Here is a 24,718-nt window from a genome sequence, read left to right as displayed (position 1 = left end):
ACCAGCCAGTCCAATGCCCCTGCTCAAGTAGGGTCAAAAACCCCCAACTTTATTTGTCCTTCAACAACTTTCACCAAATTCCAATTCTCTGAATGAGGTCACTGTATGAAGGGATACTCAAATAACCACAACTGGAGATGGGAATGAGATAGGAGTGGGGCTTTGGACTCATCTGAAGGCAGTTGGATGAAAACCCGAGATAAGGAGACGTCACACTGCCACACAAACATGCTTTGCCACTGTCAGGTCTACCAGACTCCCTGCTTATGTGTGCCAGAATCTGTGAATGTTTTATCCAACAACTGTTCAGATGTAAAAGACGTCAACAGTCCCTGGAACAGGATTTATGTATTTTAAACCTCTTCAGAGTAACCCAGCAGATAAGCAGAGGGCTGCAACTGTGAAATCAAATGCCTGAGCTCTGCCCAAAGTCCCACAGTAGGTGTCTGAGCCCTTTCCTGGAAAAGGTCATTCATTGCTTTAGTCAAAGTTTCACATCTGTAAACCGAGAATAATGCTGCTCTTGCATCTAGCTTCAAAATCTGCAGCTGAAGCACATGTATGTGGCGCATACTGCTTCATCCTCAACTGGCAAATTAACAGCGTAACATGTAATTTAGATATGAAATGTGGAACAAAGAAAGTTGCATTTAGTCTTGTTTCAAAAAGTTATATTTGGTTTGACCATTTACCAAACATAAATATTGCTTAGTACGAACACTGGTATTTGCTTTAATTAAAAGAGAAACCTCATGGCATTAAGAAAGCTATTTATTCTGCTCCTTCTATTAGAACAAGAAAAGCAGCCATTAAGCAATATATCACTATCAAATATAGTATTTAGGAAATTTTTCTATTATCACGCATTGTGGGCTTAGGACAAAAATACGGTATTTACTTTCTGGTTTTGGTATATGTGCCTGAGAAAAGGATTTGTCGTCTTATAATTTTATTTTTAATAGGGCAAGGGAAGATATGTCATTGCAGCATTACACGTGCTATTTCCAAAGGTAAGCCCAGAATTACAGCTAAAAAGCTGAAAGTATTTTGAATGTTTCTGATCAGTCAATCAATCCTGTCTGAACATGCCGCGTTCTGAAATTGGGACCCATCAAAAGGAATAATAAATTTCAGAGATAAAAATATTACATTTAAAATTTTGTTACAAACTATAATAGAAAAGACACAAAATACATTATTTATGTTGCTAAAAATCCGTCCTTGATGTTAAAGTTGTTTCCTAGTACACAGAAACAAAATATATGGCAGCCTATAAAAGGAACAAGAAATTTCTATTTTAAAAGAACAGAGACATAAAATAAAAGCAATTAATGGTCTGAGCATCTATTATTCTTAAGGCCAAAGTCCATAACCACAGCAGCCTAGGACGAGTTTTACAGGGCATGCACATTCGACACAATGATCTCCCGAGGCGTGCAGGGGAGCGTTCACGTCCTTTTGGCTTATGGTGATTAGAAAATAACCAGTGTGTCACATACTACAGGCTAGCAACTGTCAACTTTTTATGACCATTGGTACAGATGAGGAGCTCATACAAAAGGGTCTATTCACTCTCCGTCCCAGAATTTGAAACAAACACAAGCAGCAAACCTAGGGCAAGTATTTCTCAGTGATACAAAAGTGTCAGGAATGCAGGCTGCCATTTCCCACAACAGCCTTACTTGATTTTGGTAGGCAGAGTGTCAGCTTTGTTGCTCCCATGAAGAGCAGAATAGGTAATGCAGACTGACCCCCTCATACCCATAAATTTGGGAGGGTGAGGGAAGAGGGATACAAGGTAGCCTTCTCCTCCACCAGACTACCTAGGAAGGGGAGGGAAGGCTCTAGCTGCTTCCTTGAAGACTCAGAAGAGGAAAAACCTGATTAAGGGTCAAAGAACAGGGTCAGGGTTCTTCTCGCAGAGCACGTGATGTGAAGGCACAGCGAGGAGCTGGCTCTTTTGGTGGTAAACAGCCCAAATTGTGCCCTGCAATACTCAGTTGGACACGTGGTGCAAGAAAGTGCATGAGAAAGAAGTGAAGACGTTGCCAAGAACAAATACTAAAAAAAAAAAAAGAAAGAAAAAGAAAAAAAAAGAAACAATAAAACCTCAAAACCCCTACCAGTGCCACAATGGTATATACACTGGTATTACACTCTTTTCTATCCCAGTGTACTCCAGCAGCACTCCCTGCACTCAAGCCAATCTGCAGGACCACTGGTCACGTGCCACCATGGGGCCGTGGCGGTGCGGCAGGAGTGTACAGCAACAGCACTGGACGGTGTTCCTGCTGGGCACCGAAATTTTCTTTGTGAGCACCTGTGACAAATCAGGCTGGCAGTACAGTGACGGGTGGTGAAAGTTATGCAAATATATGAGGGGGCTACTGTTCCACTGGGGAGAAAGTCCTATTTCAGATCCGCTAGAGTGACAGCTATAGCAGAATATTGTCAGGTAGACAATAAATAATACTAAAACCACCTTCAAACTTACAACATACATTTACAGAAAAGCTACAGAGAACATTGCAGTGATTATCCTTAAAATATGTTTAATCTTTGTCTCTTTCTCCTTAGTTTTTGTCAAGTTCTGATTGCAGGTTTAAAAGAAATCCACCCATCCTATTCTGAATCCATAAATGACTCCCTAGGAGCACTCAGGATTGCCCAAAAGAGCAGTCTCTGAAAAAACAGAGCTTCAGCTTGCTACAGTTTAACGAGCCAAGAGGGTTATCCTGTGTGAGGCCTCTGCAGGGTAGACTGCGAACACAGAGCCCAGCTCCTCTCCCCGTAGCAGAAGGTACATCCTCCATAGCACCCTTCATCCCACAAAGCACACCAGCAGAGAAAGCCCGAGCACACAACCCGCACAAGAGCACAGAGCTCTAGTTCACACACAACTCGCACCTAATCACCACAAGTTTCTGAGAAAAAGACGTACAGATCCTGCTCTTTCAACAAAAACAAATAAGAGGCACTTAAATATTATATTTATTTAGCTCTTTACTTACTACCTATATATTAGTAGCTTTATAAATTTTCTTTAAACAAAAGTTGCTTTCATCTATCACTACTTTGAGGGGAAAGGCTGCAACACAGCCATAAATACTTGTTTCTTGTCATTTATGAGGTTCTTAATGAAGGTCTTATAATACATGTTAACTGGTCCCTATGAAAATACCCTCATGATATTTGACTGACGCAACCGTTCCTTTTCTCCTAGACACCTTGCATCTGCCAAATTAATGTTTTGAATATAACGTCTTATCTTACGCTCAGACGGTGCTGCACAGGGGCCGCAGCATCAGCCGAGGAGATATGAATCTCCACAAAGAGGTCTGTCTGTGTGACTCCACTTTAGGGACACTGAGGATTGTCCACGCCTGGCACAAAGCTGTGGGGTGCACAAATACCTCAGCCACCACCGACTCAGAGGCAGTTAATGCGCAGACAAGTGAGAAACGAGCCAGGCAAGGAGCTGGATGTGGGACCCTCCTGGGGCTGCATTGCTGTGCCACACAGCACCCAGCTCACCAAGGTCTTCCCCAGGCCACTGCCATGCGACCCTGGGGCAGGCGCTACCCACAGACCAGGTCTTGCCACAACTTGCCATGGTGTTGCTGTGAAGATGATTCCTTACCACCACCCGCAGCAACGGGTCTCCTTCCGGGAAAGTACAGATAACACAAGTAGATACCTAGAATCAGTTTAACAGTAGAGTTTATGAAGGCCATAAATAGAAATTGTTTTTTGTTGTTTTGAGGTGGGGGTTTTTGTGTGCCCAGAAGCTTGTTGTATGCCTGGGACAAAACACACGCTGCTGCATGGCAGCACAGAAAGCAGAGTTAGTTGAGTGAACGTTTAAGCACACGAAACAGGATGCTTTATGTGCAGGGGGATCACAAAGGCGCTGGAAAACACTGATATCTGATGTTCTCAGCTTTTTTGTGTGTGTTCAGAGCTGGGTGTAGCTTGTTGCAAAGCACAAGATGACAGAACGCTTCACAGAAATGGCCTCATAAAATATTCAGTTTCCTGTTTTTGCCTGGGGTACAATCTGCACATTTTCCATACAGTTGCAGCAAGAAAGAGAAGTGCTAGAGTCTATTTCTCCTACATTTAAAGTGTTTACACTTTAAATTTGGAAGACGAAAAATGCACAACTACTGACATAATTTCTCTGTTAGAAAGTACATATACTCTGCCTGGGATTTTGCCCAGACTAAAACGAGACTTTTGAGACTAAAACAACAGAGGAATCCCCCCCCAGGCAGACAATAAAACACTGTAATAAATAACCTGTAGAAGGTTGTAATCACAAACATTTTTTACATAATATATGCTAGATATAGTTTTGCTTGGATGACACAGGCCCATACACCCCAAATTTGAATTGATTTAGAAAACAAGTGTGCATCCACGTAGTTTTTTCCTTCAAATAATCCCAGAGCCTAAGTTAATACTGCACAGGAGCACGGTCACTCACACACTCGTGTGTGGGAACAGGTCTTTCAGTACAGCCGTGCTCTTACCAGCTGATGAAAGAATGCAAAAAAAAAATTGCTGGATATGAGACTATGGATGCAACATGGCTGAACCGGTGAGGATATTTCTCCTGAGTCTCTTGGTGACTCGTGCAAGAAGGACACGCTGCCTGTGCTGCTCACATATTCCACTACATGCACACACACAAACATTACAATGGCGTGAAATTGCACTGGTCTTACCTTTTTCAGGGTTTTACAGCTTAACAGAAATGCTGCTAGGCGCTCAGCCTTAACGTGGAGCAAGGATGGCACCCAGTGGCCAAACAGAATAATCTCAGAAAAACATTTCTCAGCTATTTCCCATTCTTCACTTTCAGGAGTTTTAATTATAAAAAGGTTCTAGCTCTAATATGAACTCGTTGGCAATATCAAAAGCCGTTAAAAAGGACACTGCCTTCTTCCTTTGAGGGACATTTATGTTTCCTTCTGTAAAATATTTTGTAAAAAAAAAAGCCTATAGAAATATTGCCATTAATAGTTTAAAATTAATACCAGTAAACATTTATGACAAACAATGGTTTGCAGCCAGAACATTGTATAGAGGCAGAAATAAGCAAAGAAAAGTATTTTTTTCCTTTTGTAGGGTATATGCTAGGGAAAACAAAAGATTTTTTTCCTGGTTTTAAAATCAGTACAACTACTAAGGAGCTTTTAATTTTAAAATTAACATTGATAATATTAATGCCAATTAGAAAATTTCTATCCAAATAAAGTTTGGTGAAAAGCAACTTGATTTTTTTTTTAAACCAGAAAATTCCCAGTTATAACTGTCAGTCTGCTGGGACTACAAAAGGAATCCAAGCACAGATAAATAAGAATAATTTTAATGTGAAATATTATGCCTTTTCTCTGGATTTCTTCGAAGATTTTTTCCATGAGTTAAAACAAACAGTACAGTGGTCTTACTGGGCCAGTCTGGGAATGCAGGTCTCAGAAGAGTGAGCTGTCACATACAGGGCTAGCCCCAGGGATGTCTATCAGATGCACAGGGAATAATTTGCTCCTTATTGATGGTGAAAGAACCATGATAAACCCACAGTGAAGAACTCCTAAAGTACCATCATTTGCTGAAGTACCCCAATTTTTTAAATTATTCTGGTCCAATTTAAGTGCACAAGTCTTTGCTAGGTAGATTTTTTCTTCCTGTTTGAAAACCTTTCCAAATATAAATTCCCAAGTCTGTCCCTGACTGAAGCATACTACTTTATCATTTGACCAGTGTTGATTTTTTTTTTTTTTTAAATCATTCATCAGATATTCCTCAGGCTTGCATGACATTTTAAATGTATTCTATGCCTTATCACTTTGTGCATGGCTGTTGGCTAAATGGTGTAGCAATGTTGAACTGTATTTATTCCTCGATGCTTTCCAGCTGACACGAGATTCTTGTGGAGTATGATGACCGATCAGATTGAAGGACAGACAACAGTTATTATCTTGGATAATAAATCATTTCACCTTCACTTGTGAGCAATACTATGTCCCCAACAATTGCTGTTTCTAATTTGTTTTTCTAAGCATTATGGAGTCCTGGACCAACTATGTTTTTGGATATGAAAACAGATGCAAGAAATACAAAACTTCCCATGTAAATAACAAAACACAGTATTTGAGAGCAGCAAAGTAGTAGCACACTTTTTTTAGTACGGGTAAATTAATAACCAGAAGTGTTTTATTGCTCCTCTGCTGAAAATTTCTGTTGTTGAAGTACCACTGTGTTAGTGTGCATAATTACTAAGAAACTGAAAAACAGCCACTATTAAAAGCAATAAGTCAGTAATATTTTAAACTACTTAGAATGCCTTTTTAGTACTGTAAAAGAATATTAGAGTATAGCAGAAATTCTTAGAATTATCTAAATCAGCTGAAATCTATTTCAGCTTTAGAGAAGAAGGATTTTTAAAAAAAGTAGTACAAAGACCGGTTTTGACCATGCACATAATTTTAATTTTCCTGTTATTTTCAGTGATTGAAGTTTATTACTTGTTAAGGTATTTAACAAAGAGATTTAAGCTCTGGCCTAGCTATGAAGTAGCTGTTCTTAGAAGTAGTCATTTATTATTTAATATTTCTAGTTACTGTGTGTCTTTACTCTGCAGTCAGAATATCAATGTTGATTTTTCACATTTTTTTAATCCTAACTCTTAAACTCCCTTCTTTTTAACCTACAGTGTAAATATATTCAGAGATTATTCTGTATAGCGTAAACACTTAAGAATACATCTTGCCTTTACATATTAAAAAAATTCCACAGGAAGTTCCTTATTGACATCTGCATTACACCCTTGCCCTGACGTAATCCACAGGCCAGAACCTATCCCATGCTGAAAGAAGCCTATCCCTTTTAAAAATTCATTTAATGACCTGTGCTAAACTCAAAAATGAACAGAAAAAATTGTCTGGGCATGGATATATGATTAAATTGTGGGCTTTATCTAGCTTCGAGGCCACAGGTTTCTTTCTTTTGCCTTAACTCTCTCAAATCATATCTAGCTTTTCCTCAAGAGAAAGATTTTTTTTACAACAGGATTTACTTATCTCCTATGCTACAAAATAAACTGGTTTTGTGCGGGCTTATCATACAAATTTAACATAGTTGCAAGTCTTTTGCAGTCAGAAATCAGAAATGTTGAATTCTTTCACAGAGATGTTTTAATATTTCTGTCCCCTCTTCGCAGATGGAAAACCAAAACATGAAGAAATGCCCTGCCCTGCTCAGATGATATGACAACATGAGGGCAGGGAACCTGCCCAGTTAGATTACAACTATTCAGAGGTGGGCAGATGGGGTGGATGTACTCCTCATGACCGCTACAGACTGCCTTTACCCCTCTATAGCCATCAAAGAGGGCTGGCCCCTTCAGAGAGCAGCTCAGTGCCTGAGCCTCACCAGGTTATATTACTCCTTGTAAACTCTCCCTCCACAACATCCTGGAACATTCACCTTTCATCTGCCCTGGAGGGAAGGGAACATTTTACTCCAGGAGCTCCATGTTTTCACCTGGAAATAATAAATGTGGTCGTTTTGGAAATACAAGAGGAATCCTTTCAGTGACCTTTCGCAACAATTTAATCTCATCTTGATCAACTGTGAAGCCAGTAAATTCAAATGCTGAAATTTCAGTAAAACTGAATGTTTAAATTTTTGAAAGCAAATTCAGAATTCCCATTAGCTTTTTCTATTAACTATCCCTAGAATTAGGGTAGACACTGTAGTATGACACCAGTCTAGTAGGACTTTATTTCTGATAAAATGCCTCATGGAAGAAATTAAAGCAAAAAAAACCTCAGGCTTTTTCCACAAACTGTCATATTGCTCTTTTAGATGCCTTATTCTCAATAAAACCTATCACACTGGAACAGGTTTCATGATGGTAACAATATCTGTATGAGAAGGGCTGTTGTATTAGGAGAAGTGCACCTGAGAATCACAGGTCCTGGCACTGAGACAAGGAGCTGAAGAATAGCTTAGCAGGACAATCCAGAAACAGCTCGTACCAAAATAAACAATTCAGCAAACTCGGGAGTTTTCATCAAACCCTAGTATCTGCAATTTCTGAGATTTATGACAGTAATCATCAAGTCAAAGCACATTTCTCTTCATTTGAAACATACAAGGCACGGTCTCTTCTCTGGGTGATAAAAAGTGATGCAACACATGTAGTTTCCTGGTTTTTTTTCCAAGCAGTGCTGTTGGAAGACACTGATTAATAACATAAGAATAGTTGTATTGTGTCAGACCAAAGGTCCTTCTAAGCCCTGCACCTTAGCTTTGAGAGTGACCAAGAGCAGGGAAGACTATTTGAACTGAGAAAACATACTTCTTTGGTGCACTCCCCTCAGCTTCGGCAAGCTGCACTTTGGAGATTTCCTGAGCCGGAGATGACTGTCTTTGTACAACAGTCCTCATTTGTCTTTTCCTTCTGTTAATTCATCATTTTTAACTCATTAACATCTACAGTGATAGGTCATATAGTTTAACTACATGCTTGCTGAAGAGAGATCTTCAGTCAGATTGAAATCTGTACCCTGAAAATTTCATCTGATGCCCCTAAACCTAAACATTGTATGAGAAAAGACCATGAACAATCTTTCCCTACTCCTCTTCTCCATGCCACTCCCTCTTTTTACTGAAATTAAAAAAAAAAATTTAGTTTAATATATCTTTGAACTACAGAGCACTAGCCTGATGTCAACAGATGACAGCCTCACATTTCAGAAACCAGTATAAAAACCCAGTATTTTACTTTTAATCATTACTTATTATTTTTAATAATTTTCAGTGTATGCAATGTGTTCCTGACTTCTTGTTTCCATGACAACTGAAGACGTAGGCACATGTAAAAGTGTATGAAATAATGTAGTACAATAAAGACCTCAGTTTCATGAATTAGAAAACTCTTAACACTATGCTTTAGGTCTTGTCTTATGTGGGCAGTGCATGTGGAAAAGCAGAGAAAACAAACCGCGTTTCACACCTTGTGAACAGATGCATTTCTCAAAAGGGAAAAAGGGAACACAGCTCAATATTAACACTTAAGCCCTGTTTACCCTCAAGGTTTCTCCTTATTTTTCTCACCATTGCTGCTACTCTCAGTGGAACTTGAGCAGCTGGAATAGCATTGGGGAAAAGCTCAGTGCCAGCACAGACCCTCCTGTGACAGCCAAAGAGGAGTTCAAGAGTCTATGTGACTAGTCTTGGGGGACAATCTGAGAAACACTTAAGCATGTGAATAACTTCACGCACTGACATAGAATTGTAGGTCTCCGAAGAGCTGTATGTGTTTCACCATATGTATGGCTGGGACCATGGCTTGCGATACTGACTTTGCAGTGTGATACATGCCTTTGGTCCTTGGTAAGCCCATGTTACCAGATTGAAACGGCGGTGTCATCAATGCATAAAAACCTCATCTTCTAGCTATACATATTTAAATGGCAATATTTCATAAGTGGTCCAAAACACAAAGGCCAGCTTGCCTTTCTGAAATTTAATTACTGAGGAAGGCTATAATGTAATTACTATAAACCACTACAAATTATTTAATTACCAGAACATAAAAGCGACTAAAATAGTTCTGAATTGAGAGATGGCGTCACAGCAGAGAATAACATAGCCTAGGAATGCTTTCCCAATCCTTACAGAGATTGGAGATAAAATTAATACATGAAATTCAATTTTTTATTGTGCTGCCCACTGTTACGCATTTAAGCGTGGGTATAAAATTGTAACAGCATAAGACATGAATAACAACTTCATTTTATATCATACATGTAACACACTCCAAGTATCAAATTCACTTAAATCCATCATCTTTCATGGATTCAACTGTTTACATTGTCATATACAGTAGCAGTCCTAAAAGTTGTTTCCTTTTTTGGTTCAACTCTTTGCATTGTTATTTAGTTAAATGTCTGTGTTTTTGAGAGAGACAAAAGCCTCCCTATGTGGGGGTAGGTCTTAACTAGCCATACCTCAGGCTACAGAATTGAGAAATACAGGAATTGTTATTCACGCTACATTTTGAATCAAAGATTCTGTAAAGCAGGTGATACATTATTTTCCGTCGTGTAGCTCTCCTGTGTGCTGTTTGACCTAAAAAGGGGAATCTCTCACAGGGCTATAAATAATGCATCGTAGTCATTAAATATTGATCTGGCTTATACCATTCACAGCTGCACAATTAGGTTAGCTTTTTAAAAATAGCTTCTTGTATATTACCCATAATAGGACAGTGTTTACATATTCTCTTTGGAAACTGTATTAGTTAAATTTAAAGGTGATGTGTTTTTGTGGGACTGCTTGCTAAGTCACAGGACTTGTTCATTACTGTCTCAGAAGTCAGTAACTCTTCCTATAAATGTCTTGGACACAATTCTAAATTCTTTACTCATGTATCTTGGCTTTCTATATTTGTCTAAAAGACAACTATTTTTAGGCTTGGAGAACCTGCATTTGAATGAGAAGAAACCTGGCACTAGAGGCCAATGCTATAGGATAGCATCAATATTAGGTTAATCAGACTTCACTAGTCTTACGTTTTTCTATTCCAATAATACAAATGCTTATAGCTAAACATTAGCGCTAGTACCTAACGGAAATAATGGAATTCTCTTTTAAGTCTAAAATACAAGAGAGAACTGAGTTGCCACAATTTTTAAAATAGTATCTATTTCTAACTTCTTAAAAAAATAAAATGAATATTGATATGGGTATGATTCATTGGTGCATTACTTTAGCTTATCCTGCCAAAATTCAGTTTTAATTTAGTGTACTTACGTACATGCAAGTGAGGAGAATCATTGTGATCAGGCTCAAGCCTTCAGACAGAGAGTCTCAGAAGAGAAATGCAAGAAATGTTTGCACTCAAGGTGGGGTTTTTTTTTGTTTTACTTGCAAACACCCATGAAGAGTAAAGTTTAATTTTTCTCCCAATATCTAGAGCAGTGGTATCAGAAATCTACTTATCATAGTAATGCAGCACATATCAGAAAACCTAAAAAATATTATGCAGTTTATATGAATTTAGCAGTATATTGGATTTAAATGATTTTTACTTTTTTTTTAAGCCATCATAATTTAAATCTTAAAAAAAAATTCAAAGTTGAAAAACATTGAGTAGCAAATAAATGTAAAATAATCTGGCAATGGAGAGTCTATGTATAATGCTTACTATAAATTGTATGGTTTTGTTGCTCTTGTTTTAGTCCTATAAATCATTCACAAAAAGCACATCCTCTTTCTTAGAACCTGGAAGTACAGGCATATCCCAAATACAGCAATAATGGTAGATACCCCATGATTAATTCTGATTAATAATTAATTCTGATTCAATTGCTTGTTATTGAAACTCTATCAATTAAGCTGCCATGTGTTTTTCCCTATTTAAAAAACCTACTCGTTTTCAGGAAAAAGGACCCATTTTACACTGCATGCCAACTCAAGTTTTCACTTAACATACATTTTAAACTTGCATAAAATGAGGGCTGGATCTTAAATTTTAACTTTTTTCAGAGATCTTGTTCTGTCAGAAAATGCAATACAAAAGACTGACTGCCATAAATAAATAGATGGAAGATGACAGAGGGAACATTACTATGCAATTTTACAAATGCCAAACAAAGCCGAGGACAGCAACATCCTGCTGAAATCAATGGCAAACCTCCCATTACCTTCCCCGGGGCCAGATTATCACCTAGAGGGCCTAAGGGATTTGCTCAGGCTCTGAATCCAGACCTCTGCAGTTCCACTTGTGTCTACCTGGAGGGCTAAGCCCCTCTCTTATCACTAGAACAGGCTCACTGGGTTAAGGGCATGAATTTTCCATTCCCACTTCCCCTGGGCGCGGGCGGCAGACCGAGTGGGTGGCTCCGTGCGGGTCAGCAGAGCTGCACCTGCCTACGCTGCCTCTGAGCCTCACACTGGTCCTGCTCACACTGGCCTCCTGAGAAACGCGTGTCTGCTAGCGTAAGTGCTAATGAATCCCAAAAGCTTTAATGCAAATACTGAAAAGGACTGGTGACATGAATTTTTACAGTAGTGATTCACATAATTGGATTCTCTTCTGAGAAGAAAAAGATCCATTCATTAATAGAACAATTTCTAATCATATAAGCATTTTTAAATGTGGCTTTCAGATTTTTATTAGTGAAAGCTATATTCTAGTTACACCAGAAGTGGAATCCCTTCAAAAATGTGCAAAAAAATGTTCAACGTGAATCTAGGTTGCTGCTTTGTTTTTAGACAATTGTAGAAATCAGCTATGGACTAGGCCAATTGCATGACATGGTCCATTATCATACACTCATGTTTCATTGTTCCATACTGTGAACTTCCCTCTGTATTTTCCAGCTCCACAGCCAATGGTGCTCTGCGCTTTTTCCCATCCTAGCATCTGGAGAAGGGTATTTAATTTCTTAAGGGTTTCTTATTAAGGTGGGTTTTTTTGTTGTTTCATTAATTCTTAGACAAGATTAGTAGCAACAGAAATAAATGTTATTTATTTTACCAAACCTGCTCACAGTGATTATGTTTAACTCTTAAAAAGATACCAGGTATATTTGTGAATTTGTATATTTGTGAATTCATCCAATAACAGTAAGAAATTATTGATAACATTTCAAGTAAAAAAAACCAAACAACTTTAACTAGTCTTGCTAGGCTTTCTGTAATGCCATAAAATTAATCCACTGGTAAAAGCCAGAGGAAAAATAAACTTCAGGTACACTTGCAATTTTTCACTTAGTATCAGAATATTCTTGAGATCTTAGGCAAATAAAAATTAATGGAAAAGCATTTTATTAAGACTATAAAGAAATAAGATGACAAAGATGGAAACAAACAACTTGAACTAGGAAGAAGAATAAGTAATTATTTCCAAGCTGCTGAGGCCCAGTTACAGTATGGTTGGGGTAATATGTTGAAAAGTTGTCAACTCAAATGTATTGTCACTCCAAAGTCATTAATTATGGTTAGGTCCCGTGTCAGTCAAGAGCCAGTAAGTGAACTACTGGCATTACTCTCATTTAGATGTTTCTATCATGTGTGTTTGTTCCTGTTCTGACTGCACCAGAACATCGGGTAAATCGTAACACACATTTCCTCTGACATCTGCCAATAAATCACCAAAGGGAGAGGGGACAGTTTCAGCCCCAAACACCCCCAGAGGGAGGAATTGTTTATTAGCCAGTCAAGTCTAGAAGATGACCCTAATATAACAAAGGGCTTATCCAAAATGTAACTATATAATGAACAGAGAAAAGTGCAGTGATTTCAGGGTAGGATGCCCCAGGAGACCTCGGCAGGGAGACCGGCTGCCAGAGCTCTGCAAGGGGGGAGACGGGAGCAATTTCACCCCACGGATGGATGGCCCTCTCTGGGGATGAGCTCTCTGTCAAAGGCCCACAAGACACGCTGGTCCTCTCTGGGTTTTTGTTGTTTTGTTTACAACCAGTAGTGTAAAGCATTAACAAAGACTACCTGGCACTCATTTTGTCAGGAATTGAAAGTGAGACAACTGGATATAGCAAAGGGAACATTTTTCTGAAAAAGTATCTTGGCTTAGTTTAAGCATAGCTTGGTTATATTACTCATTTTCTCATCTATGTTCTTTATAAAAATGTATCTATCGGGGTTATTAATGAATAAATGTTTTTCATTTCCCTTTACCTTATCATTAACCATTAAATGGATAGTTACATGCCTTCAGGCTAAATGGATAACGACAAGACATTCCTTACTTGGAGACTGGCAAATCTATTAATGAAGACACCTGGGAAAACAAGTAGACTAGCTCTTCATCACTCTAGTATCTAAGTCCAAAGAGTAGCATAGCAGGCTTTTATTTCAACTCCACAGACCATGATGGAGAATTGCCTTTCAATGGCTGACAGCAACCAAGAAGTATGCCCTCTGGTATGTAGAAAGATACTGGCTGAATCCTGACAGTCACAGAAGCTATATTACAGGTGTTTATTCTAAGGAAAACTAAAATTTTTTTTAAAAAAAGAGTATTTATGGTCCTTTATCCCTTTCTTTCCCCTCTCTCTCACACAGTGTTCAGTGTTCTTTTTGTCAAACATAACCTACAACTTATTAAGCACAAAAAAGTATTTTCTGCTGGCTGCAGCATTGGAATGATCTTCAAGCATGTTTGATTCCAGCAATAATTCAGTAATCTAATCTTCAGCTTATAAAAGTGTGGGTAACTGCACCAGTAACTACAATGGAGGGAGAATAGTACACCCTTATCACCAGGTATCGATACAGAGTTCTAAGGCACAGCCATCATTTGGGCAATAATCTACAAACTAATTAACTAACTAGCAGTAGCTGCCCTTCCTCAACCCAAGTAACTCATCAGTATCAGCTCTGCTAAGTCACCCATGGCTTCCCCCTTCCACCACAACCATCCCCATGGTGCAGAGATCAGGTTGCAGCCAGCCAGCCAAGCGTCAAAACAACCAAACATCTATTTTTCAGCCAGACAGGTGCCAGGGAGTCACAGCAGGTAATGCCAGCAGTGTGGGGTCACAACAGTCCAGATCTCCTTCCCAGGCCTTGCCACAGTCTCCGATGCACTTTGCGTACAGGAGACCAACACCGATACCCGCCCACGAGAGCCTCCCAAACAGCTTTGAGAAGCCCTCTACAACACTGACTCCTCATAGCCAAGGAAAGTGCCACCAAATTTCCCTAGTGTTTCCTCAAGCAGAAAAGGACAAACAAAGCCTATCACCAAAGCAGCGCTGGGGTGCTGGCAGTGATGAAAGAGCAAGGTCACCATTCCCCCTACTCTCTACCCCTTGGCAAGGCAGGATTCAGTGAGAACACATAATTATTGGTCCCTAGCAATGCTATGTTCAGCACACATCACTTTACAGTTCTGCCCAGGGCGCTTACAGAAGTTAGAAGGAGATTTCTCACTTTGTGTCCAGCCTTCTGAGCCTATGCACAATCTAGACAGTGAATGCTCTGCTTTTTTGGTAAACACAGGACAACTTCCACACTATAAGCATGTAAAGTCTCAAGTTCCTCTCATTTTCTCCAGCCTCTTCCTCACCTTCCACTGTGGTATGACTTCCCTATGGTGGTTCTTGCTGAGGAGGCCACCAACCCCATGCTGACATGCAGTTCCAGCAGCTGGTGCTGGGACAATGGTATTTTGCCGCTGTGCACCCATCACTGCAGCTCTTTATCCTTTGAAAGATTTTTTTTCTGCCTTCCCTGCCCAACAGCCTAACATGTAATACATCCTTTGTAAATCATTGTTAATTATGATTTTCTGCTTTCGATGAAAAACTTTTCTCTCAGATAATCTACATCCATTTTAATTTACTGTTATATTTTCAGAAATAACTAAAAACTTAAATCCTTACCTTAAATTTATCAACTTCTGCCTTCGAACATGTTGCATGATAAGATAACACCTGCCCCAGAACAAAAGATACAAAATCATTTTTGTAGACTTGACAAGTAGAAATAATAGGGCTCTGTACTGCAGTCTAATCAATGATGTTTAAAACAAATTTAATTAATATTTATACATGGTAATTCAGTTCTGAATGTCAGCATATAATAACTAATTGCAGGTTATCAGGTATACATTTGGCATTTATATTGCAGGGAATTTTATAGGGAATTATGGACAGTAAGTAATTTAATATTATAAGCATTCCTACATTGTTCTCCTGGAGTTCTACAATTAAAAGAGAAAGAATTTAATGTAAAAATAACAGTAGATTTATAGACTTTAAATAATGCCTTTTGCTATACTGTAAAGCTTTAATGCCTTTGCTAGTGGCACATCACTGCATGCAAATTAGCACCTCTACGCTATGCCTGACATTCTCTTCAATACCTTTCTGGAGATGAAAGCATCAGAAATAATGCACAAGGTACTGCAGACCTCCTCTTATTACTTGTAAGTATGCATACATTTACATGGAATACATTATATCCTTACATGATGATACTAACATTGAACAAGCGCTCCAGAAGGTGCAAGAGCCATCCGGTGTGCTGTCTGTGCAAGGTCTGACTGTGTGTGGGATGAGGTGCTGGTCCACGAGGGAGCTCACAGAGCCAGAGCACTCCTAGCAAGGACAGGAGGTCCTCCTCACCACACAGCAACACCTGATCTGCTCATGTGCTAAAGCTTTGATATATATTTCTCATTTTGAAATTGTTTTCATCTATGAATGTCTCTGTTACTCATACAAATGCCTAAACTCTATCTCAAATGCCCTTGGCTTGCAATACCTTGTGGCAATAAGTCCCAAGATGTATTTACTCATATCAATTTTAGAGGTGTCATCTTTCACAGTAACAGGAAATCATTCCTGCACGATAAAAGAATAAATAACAAACACCAATTTACTTGTTCTGTCCCACGTTTTACTTTCTATAACTATACATCATGTCCTTCCTCAAATAGTATCTATTTTTCTGTCCAACCATATCATAGCTTCTCTCAGAAATCTGTAAGATTAGTAAAATTATGTCTTCTGCTATGACAGATTACACTTAATACCAAAATTCTTGTCAAGCTTCTCCTTTACCTGCATTCATTATATCCCTCTAGATTTTTACAGTCTTCCTTAATATTTATTATTCTAATCTTTGAATCATTTGCAAATTTTGCATTCTTTATATATAAAATAGTACTTAGCCCGGTTTTGAACCATATGGCATCCTACTGTCAACGTTTCCCCATCATTTTTTTACATTTTGGTCTTCTGTTTATTAGTCAATCTTATGAGAATTCTATATGACAAACAGTATCTGTATATCTGGATAAGAATCTTACTATGGTATGTACCAAATTGATTTATTTTACATCTGATATCAATGTCATCCTAGCTAAATACATAAATACTAATAAAGTATTCTATTACTGAAAAATGGATTCACAGTCCTTCAGCATATACCATTCTTTTTTTCAGTACTTTTCTGCTGTATCTTCAATTACTTTACACAAATATTATCATGAGTTGTAGCTCATTTATAGAAAGAATTACTCTTCACTGAAGCGTAGTGGCCATTTATCAAACCTATAATCCACATTCAAGCTATATGGCTATTAGTCTTTTTTAGATCAAAGAAAGAAGCTGTTATTTTAAACCAAGAAATTTAAATTTCCTTGATTTCAGTAGTAAATAACAAACTTCTATGTTAACTTCCATCCCTATGTGCCTGAGTGATATCTGACACTGCTTGTTTTTCTTGCCAGGAGGCATATTCATTCTAAGGTGTAATATTGCACAAATATCTGGGGCATATGAGGCCTTATAGTAATTCATGACTATTTTATGTAAAGAATAAGGAATCTTGCAGGGGGCCTGAAAAGGAAAGTTTTTAACTTTTCCTCCTAAGTGAATACATATATAGGAATAATAAAAAAGCCACTTATGCTTAGAATATTTTCTAACATGAACAGTCCTATTGACTTCAAAAAGCCTTAACATGCCTACATGCTTTACAGGATAGATTCCCAATACACAGATAAATATCTCCAACCCTAAAGCAAAGAAAAAACATTATGCCATCTTCACAGCAATCCAGTTTGGTTTGATTTTTGTTTTAATGAAGAGAAATTCATATCTCAATCAGGCTATTTTTGTGGTTCTTATTGTAATGGTGTGTACTGTATAAACTCAAAGGAGTTACACAGTTAAAGGGTGCACACATCAGGGATAGCTAGATCATTTTCTTCTCTTATCGCAAGTGAAATTTAAAACAATACTGAAATCTCAGTGACGTTACCCTTTCATCGGAGGAATGTTTTAAGATTAACCAGTCTTGCCTAATGCTTGTTAAAAGATCTTAAATTTCATTCAAATCGTTCTTAATTATTGTTTTAGTAGGAATAAAGTAAATTTGTAAAGCTATCATCAAAACTCCAAGCTTTGTTCTCACCAAGATTATTTTTAATATGATTACGTTTAAAATCTCCAGAATATAGTAGAGATAGTGCTTTATTTTTGAATCAGTTTATAGAAGTTTAAATAATCATAATTTAAAAAAAAAATGTTTTGCATTTTAGAGTTTGTTTTACAGGAGCTGGTAGATTTCATTCTTCATGAAGGGGGGGGAGGTGGAAACAGGAAAAGAAATTCCTACAAAGTCAATGGGAAAAAAAAAAAAAAAAAAAGAGAAAGCTTTCCATCCATTTACCTACTGTATATGTATTTTATAGAAAGACATGACGTGTTGGAATGCCAGGACCTTGCATTATGTATTGGCCTCGACCCACAGCAGAGCTGTTACTGAGCTGCCAGCCATCCTGCTTTGACTTTATTCTAGCAAGACATGTATCTGGTAAGGGTTCAGCAGATGTTGCTTTTGATACTAAAAAAACCTATGATGATGATAACTTTTTTCAAATTTTGTCTTGTTCACAGTATGTTTTACTTACACTTTACAACACTAGAAGAACAACAAGCCATGTTAAATACCAAATTCGAAGGAATTTTCAGTTACTGATGGACAAGAAAATACATATAAAGCCTAGATTAATTCCTACACTTACACCTGTAAGAAACTAGATTCTCCATCATCACTGTCCCCCCTTCTAATGTAAGAAACATAGGCATCAAATGAGATATTCAGATTTAAAATTACTTAAGCTGTGCATGAGCTCCCCAGCTAAGCATACCCTGAGAAAGTATCCCTTCAGCATTACCTTAAGACAACACTCCAAGGTGCAGAGAGGAAGATATAGAAAATGATGCTAACTACAATAAATTCAGAAGCAGTAGGTTCTTTTACATGTGACACTTATGAGCAAGAAAAGGTTTCATTAAGATGTACACATACGTCAAGAGCCACAGACTGTTTTGCCCAGGATTTCTTCACTTGGTCATACATAATTGTGTTGTTGATACCCAGGCCACAAAAAATAACGAAAGCCTAAAATTAAAAAGAGAAAAAATAAAACAAAGTCAATTATAATTCAATTATAATACAAACACAAAGATGAATGCTGGCTTAATCATGAAAAGGAATTGCATGGAAATATTAGGAATAATCATGCTTAGACAGGTTATCTTGAGAATGCAGGTAAGTCACTGGCCTCAACAAGATGAGAAAGATCAGAAGCAAGAAACTTGTTTTAATTAGGATAAAACCTCATTAAGTGAGGAGTTCTGAGAAGTAACGTCAAATCACAAATACAGACAACATTCTTCCTCCCTCCCTAGAGTAGGCTGAAGCAGCATTACCCATAAATACCAAATCCTGCTGAAAAAGTATGTTATTGCTACAAAACCAAATGCTTCTTACTTCAAACAGTCGCTGGTCGGCATCATCAAAGGGTTTCCCATCAAGCCTGTTCAACACTTGAGCTACCCCTTTAGAAAGAGTTAATATGAATTACAATCTTCATTCATTATTTCACAATGCAGAATATTTTATTCATTGGTAACATTTAAAATACACCTTTCAAACTGAAAAGCAAAACTGCAAATATTTATTCTGAAAATCATTAAACAGCCATAAACATGTGAAAGTCTGATTGTTTTGATACCAGGACTCAGTTTATTACTTTTAACTGTTATTCTTTACTCTCCAAGTATAATATTGCAAATCTAAAAGTTACAATGCTTTTCACAAAGGATTAAAGATCTCTTTGGAAAAGAACTTGAGCACTTTGCTAACAGCAATCATGTAAGTCGTCCTAGCAATTTGGAGTTACTAATATAATTTGCTGAATCAGTATCTTCATTCCTAAAATCTTAGTTGGTTTAGCATCACCTGGGTATATAAGTCCTTTTTTTCTCCTGACTGGTCCATAAATTTATTGAACCAATGAAAAAAAATGTAATTTCCTGAAACCACTTTAAAAAGAAAAAGTGTTCAAAGCTCTTGGCTCTAGCTGAACTAATATTGAGTTCTACTGCAACAAACCATTTCTATTTCATTTAACTACAATATGCCTGTAGAAAAATACTGTAAGAGCTATCAGCAGTCAAGAGTTCAGTTTCTTTGTACTTCTTTAAGGTAATACGCACTTCACAACAAACAATGAGCCACATTTTTAAATAACTCAATTCCCACATCATCTCTGCTGAATAAGCTCAAAGATCCTGATCCTGCACGGCACCGAGTGCCTTCAGCAATGCACTACTGATCTCAGCTCTCACTGAACAGCCACAACACACAGGGATGTGAGTCTTGCCCTGCTGGTTTAAACTGCTATTGCTTTGACTTGAATTCTTCTGTGGAAAGTTACAGAGGAATCTGGCACTGTTATTTACAAATGGCGATCCTTTTTGTGCCAAAAGCAAGTAATAACACAGGGCCAATTGCAGGTGTATCATAGCTGAGAAGCATCCTATCAAACAAGCAATAAAACCCTGTCACGTCCTGATCCAGCACACACCACTGCCACAGGCAACTCTGACAGCTGCCACAGCCTCTCCGGTAAGTCTTCCCTGACTGTGTAGTTTATCACTAAAGAGGGAAATGATCACTTTGCTGGACTGCAGAAACAGTTGCCTGAGTCGCGTACAAAAAAAGGAGACCCAAGAAAAGTACCAAATCATATCAAGCATTTTTCACTAATATTGTTAGAATTTCTGTTTTCATCTCATTAGTCTTCAAGTTTCAATACAATATATAACTTAACAATGACACAATGGGAAAGCTGAAAAAGTCCATACAGTATCCAAGTCAAAACATCCCTTCTTGGATACTTAGCATGCATCCTAGGTACCGTAACTTCTTAACAATATTCAGCTGGGAAAAAGAAGAAAGAGGAACATAGAATTAAAAATACAGAATTAAATTTACATTAGCACAAAAATGATGCAGCTACGAGGAAGGTCTTACCGATTATTTGGTGGCTGCTATTCCATATAGGAACACATAGAACAGACCTTATGTGAAAGCCAGAAATCTGGTCAGCCTAAAACATAGACATGAGAGCTTTCATTAGCAGTAGGTACCATTTGCAGCCTTTTACATTCTAGAATAATAGTAATACAAATGTCAAGGAGTAAGTTTACATTTACAAATATCATTCCATATGGATCAGCTCTCACTCAGAAAAAAAATTCTGCTGAAACCTTATTCACAGTAAGATTAACCAAAAGTCACACGGATTATCCTAAAAATTGCCAAAGAAAACAGAAACATTGCCATCTTTGCCACAGAAAGCTTACACTATTTGACTTGGAATTTAAGACAAACTGCAATTGAGGCAGTGTCCAGACAGTTTCTGGATTACTTACACTAGTGGATTAGCAGAGACAACCTCCATTGAATAAGTGTGCCTTAGAAATACTCTTCCAAATTGTCAAACTTAAATTGGATTTAGCAAAGCAGCTGTAAAAGGGGGCTTACAGGAAATACACATTTTCAGAAGAAAGGCAAGAGTAAGTAGGGAATTGTGCAGAAGTGCAAGCTAGGAAGAAATGGAAGGATTAGGTCAAAATCAAGATTTGAGATTTTCTATGTAGGTTTAATTGGTCCTGTAGTTCTGAAGAGAATTTTCTGCCTCATTTATTGTTTTCTATCTAATATAGTATAAAACTTTGCAATTTATTATAAGTGTCACCGATTCTCTCTTTTCTATGGTTAATAAGCGTTATTCTTTAGGGTCATTGCTGCAAAATCTCAAGAAAAGAAAATATTTTTTCAAAAGAGATTAGAGTAAGAGTGGGATGAGCTCACTCACAGGAGATCAGATGTTCTCACTGCCAGTGCTACAGGCAATCCGTAATAGAAGAAAAGAACAGCAATAATTCATATACTGGAGGCAGGATGGGATCACTGTGATATCCTAGCTAGCAAAAGGTATAACTCGCGTTTTACTAGAGTACTGCTTATTCGTACATACTCAGAACTCATCACTGAAATCAGTGTGGAGTGCCACCTAAAATCCATGCAAGTGGGGGAACAATTGCCTCAGATATATATCTTAAAATGAACTCAATGAAAATACTTCGGCATTAAAATCCCAGTGAATGAGTTGAAAATTGAGCATCAGCATTTGAAAATGACGGTGTTCTGGGAGAAAAAAAAAGAGAGTGTTTTCAATAGAAGCAGAGAACAGAATATCTGTTCATAACTACAAATGTATGTTTGATTCTATCTAAGTCCTAAGGGATAATATGTTCGTCTTACTACACTTTACTGTCTGTAGAAATAATTGATGGTAACAACTGAATTTAAGAATTAAATTTTCATAGGAACCCACCATCAGAAAATAATTACTGCCCTTTGTATTAAGTGTTTTCTTTTTCTATATATAAATTGGGCAGTGCCTAACTTGGAAAGGACTAACTGTGAAACAAATAAGAGAGCTGAATTATTCAGGACATGATATATTAAAAGTACAACTGCAAATATATCGAGGACTGGCATGCTTTATTTTAGCATATCTCTTTGGCAAGAAAAAGACCCCAGGCATTAATTGTACTTTTTGGAATTCTGAACAAATTAGCATCAACACAGCTTTCCTGTACACGTTTTACAGCAGGCCCCTTTTATTTTTCTTGTTTTGACAAATTCTGCTGGTTTGAGAGATAATCCCTGTAATGACACATGGAATAAAACTGGAACCAAGCAAACTCTCAACGTGAAACACGTCCAAGCACACTTATTGTAGTAATATAGTTTGGCAAGTTTCCTGAACAAGGCTGTCCACTTATTAACCTGCTGCCCAAATGCTGGCCAAGTCCCCTGTAGTAACACTGTTTTACTGGATAGAATTCAGTGAAGATTTTGTCCTTGCATATGCCTCTAACATTTATTTAGGTGTTAAGTATACATATACATTTTTATCTGTATCTACACCTTCCTAACTGAGGCTGGAATGAATACCTTAGGATACACAAACAACTTTTATTAGGAGTGATATGTATCTTGGAGAAATAACTAATCCAGTGTGTATATTTTATTTGTGCAAATTAAAAGGTTAGTTGGCTAACTTAGATCACAAACAACATTTGTCTCTCTAGATACCGGTTCTGTGTGTGTACAGTCCCAGTCACCCCAACAGCTAACAACAATGGTGCTGCTAACACTGAACACCAACAGCGGAATTTTCAGCAATAAAAATCAGTTTGCATAAATATCAAAGCATTTGACAGGGGAAGGTATCACTTATAAATAGAAAAAAAAAGAGAATCATGGACAGACTAAGTAACTGCCTAAAATTATACACTAATTCAGTGACCTGTGTTTACTGTATAAAGCCATGTCAACACCGGCAGATCAGAAGGAGGACATACTGGATAGAAAAAAATAATTCAAAATAAATATTCACGTTTTACAGCCACTTGGCTATAATGATAAAATTGTGTTATATTAGTTGCAATGCCGAAAATGTTATGTATATTTACATTTCTAAAAATCTCTTACTTCAGCATCAAAGCGAGGATCCTGATAAGCATCACTGATGTTCACTGGGAGACCTGTGGAAGCTACGAGTTCAGCAATGCTATTATTTATTTGCCAGTCAGAATAAGATGATGATTTCTCCATGCTGTCTTTGAAACTATCAAAAGGCATAACAAGGGAAGAAAAGAATAGTCAACGTTGCTTGAAAGTCCAGCATGTCTTACAGGCATATTCATAGGAACAGCAGAACCATTCACAGTTATTAATGGTTACTAAGCATTATCTATGGAACAATAATTTGGTATTTATTGAAATGGTACATCAAAAATTCTCTCATTTACACAATTCTTTCTTTTGAAAATAGTGTTGGTCTCCCAAGTAAAGGAAATACAGCATTTAATAATGAAATGCATTTATGTATGAATCAAGAGTGGGATTATGTTAGAAGTTTCTGCAGGATACAGGCCTGCTCATCAAAAGCAACCAGTTCTAAGTAATATTTTCTGTAGAACTACCTGAAAGTATGTAATTTTAAGACTTTAATTTCTCAAATTAGTATAATAATTTGAGGTATTTTAAATTCATATTTCTAATAACTTTCCTGTCAAGGGAAATACCATTTTTTTTATTTTGGTCTGACATGCCAGGCCTGAGTGGCTGAAGAAGGGATCACGAAATAAGTCTTAAAATCCATAATGTAAGCCTGTTGCAGCAGGTGGATCCAAGTAGACATAGAATGCATTAATGTTTCTTTTTTTTTTTTCCTGGCTGACCTTCTGCCACAACTACTGAGGGGCTAGAGAGCTGTCAGTAAATGAGCATAAGACACTAGAATTATGGGCTCAACTCACCACACTCCACCACAGCTTCTCCAGAAAACTTAGTATCTACACAGACCTTAAAGTCCTCACCTTATACCTCATCTAATCAGCAGGAAAGTTCTCATTGACTTATTGCAGACAGGTTTTTGACATTGGCAAGGGGTAGCTAGCATGTGTGAACAAACAAATGCATGTTGTCTTAGTTTTGAGAAGAAAACTGATCAATTTTCAACACCTGAGAAACATTACTTAGAAAAAAGTTACTCTGAGCAGCCATGGAGAAGACTACAATAGCTTGAAGCTTCAAAGTAATGCACATGAATGAAAGAAGGATGCACAGTAAAATGCTTGGAAGACTCAAAGTGAAAGGATTGATTTTTGTTGGCTGCATTGATTTTCTGGAGACTAATTCAACTAAGTCACTCATTTGAAAGAAAACTCAATATTCTTAAAAGACTATAAAGATAATAATAATGATTTATACAAATAAATCTAAGTGTATCAAC

General features: G+C 37.5%; 1 protein-coding gene across 2 annotated transcripts in view; it reads right to left on the bottom strand.

The window, feature by feature from the left end:
• The window catches only part of PDE11A (phosphodiesterase 11A), a 137,370-nt gene that overhangs the window by 45,076 nt on the left and 67,576 nt on the right, over positions 1-24,718 (bottom strand). For both annotated transcript variants that reach the window (XM_075511602.1, XM_075511603.1), the window contains exons 6-10: positions 23,413-23,548; positions 20,878-20,953; positions 19,330-19,397; positions 18,865-18,957; positions 15,426-15,476 (exon numbers count right to left, since the gene is read on the bottom strand). In XM_075511602.1, coding sequence (XP_075367717.1) covers positions 15,426-15,476; positions 18,865-18,957; positions 19,330-19,397; positions 20,878-20,953; positions 23,413-23,548 — 424 coding nt within the window. The remainder of the gene's footprint in view (positions 1-15,425; positions 15,477-18,864; positions 18,958-19,329; positions 19,398-20,877; positions 20,954-23,412; positions 23,549-24,718) is intronic.

This window comes from Mycteria americana, chromosome 9 (assembly GCF_035582795.1).
Source record: "Mycteria americana isolate JAX WOST 10 ecotype Jacksonville Zoo and Gardens chromosome 9, USCA_MyAme_1.0, whole genome shotgun sequence".
NCBI classification, from domain to species: Eukaryota; Metazoa; Chordata; class Aves; order Ciconiiformes; family Ciconiidae; genus Mycteria; species Mycteria americana.
This window is presented reverse-complemented; position numbering and strand designations above follow the sequence as displayed.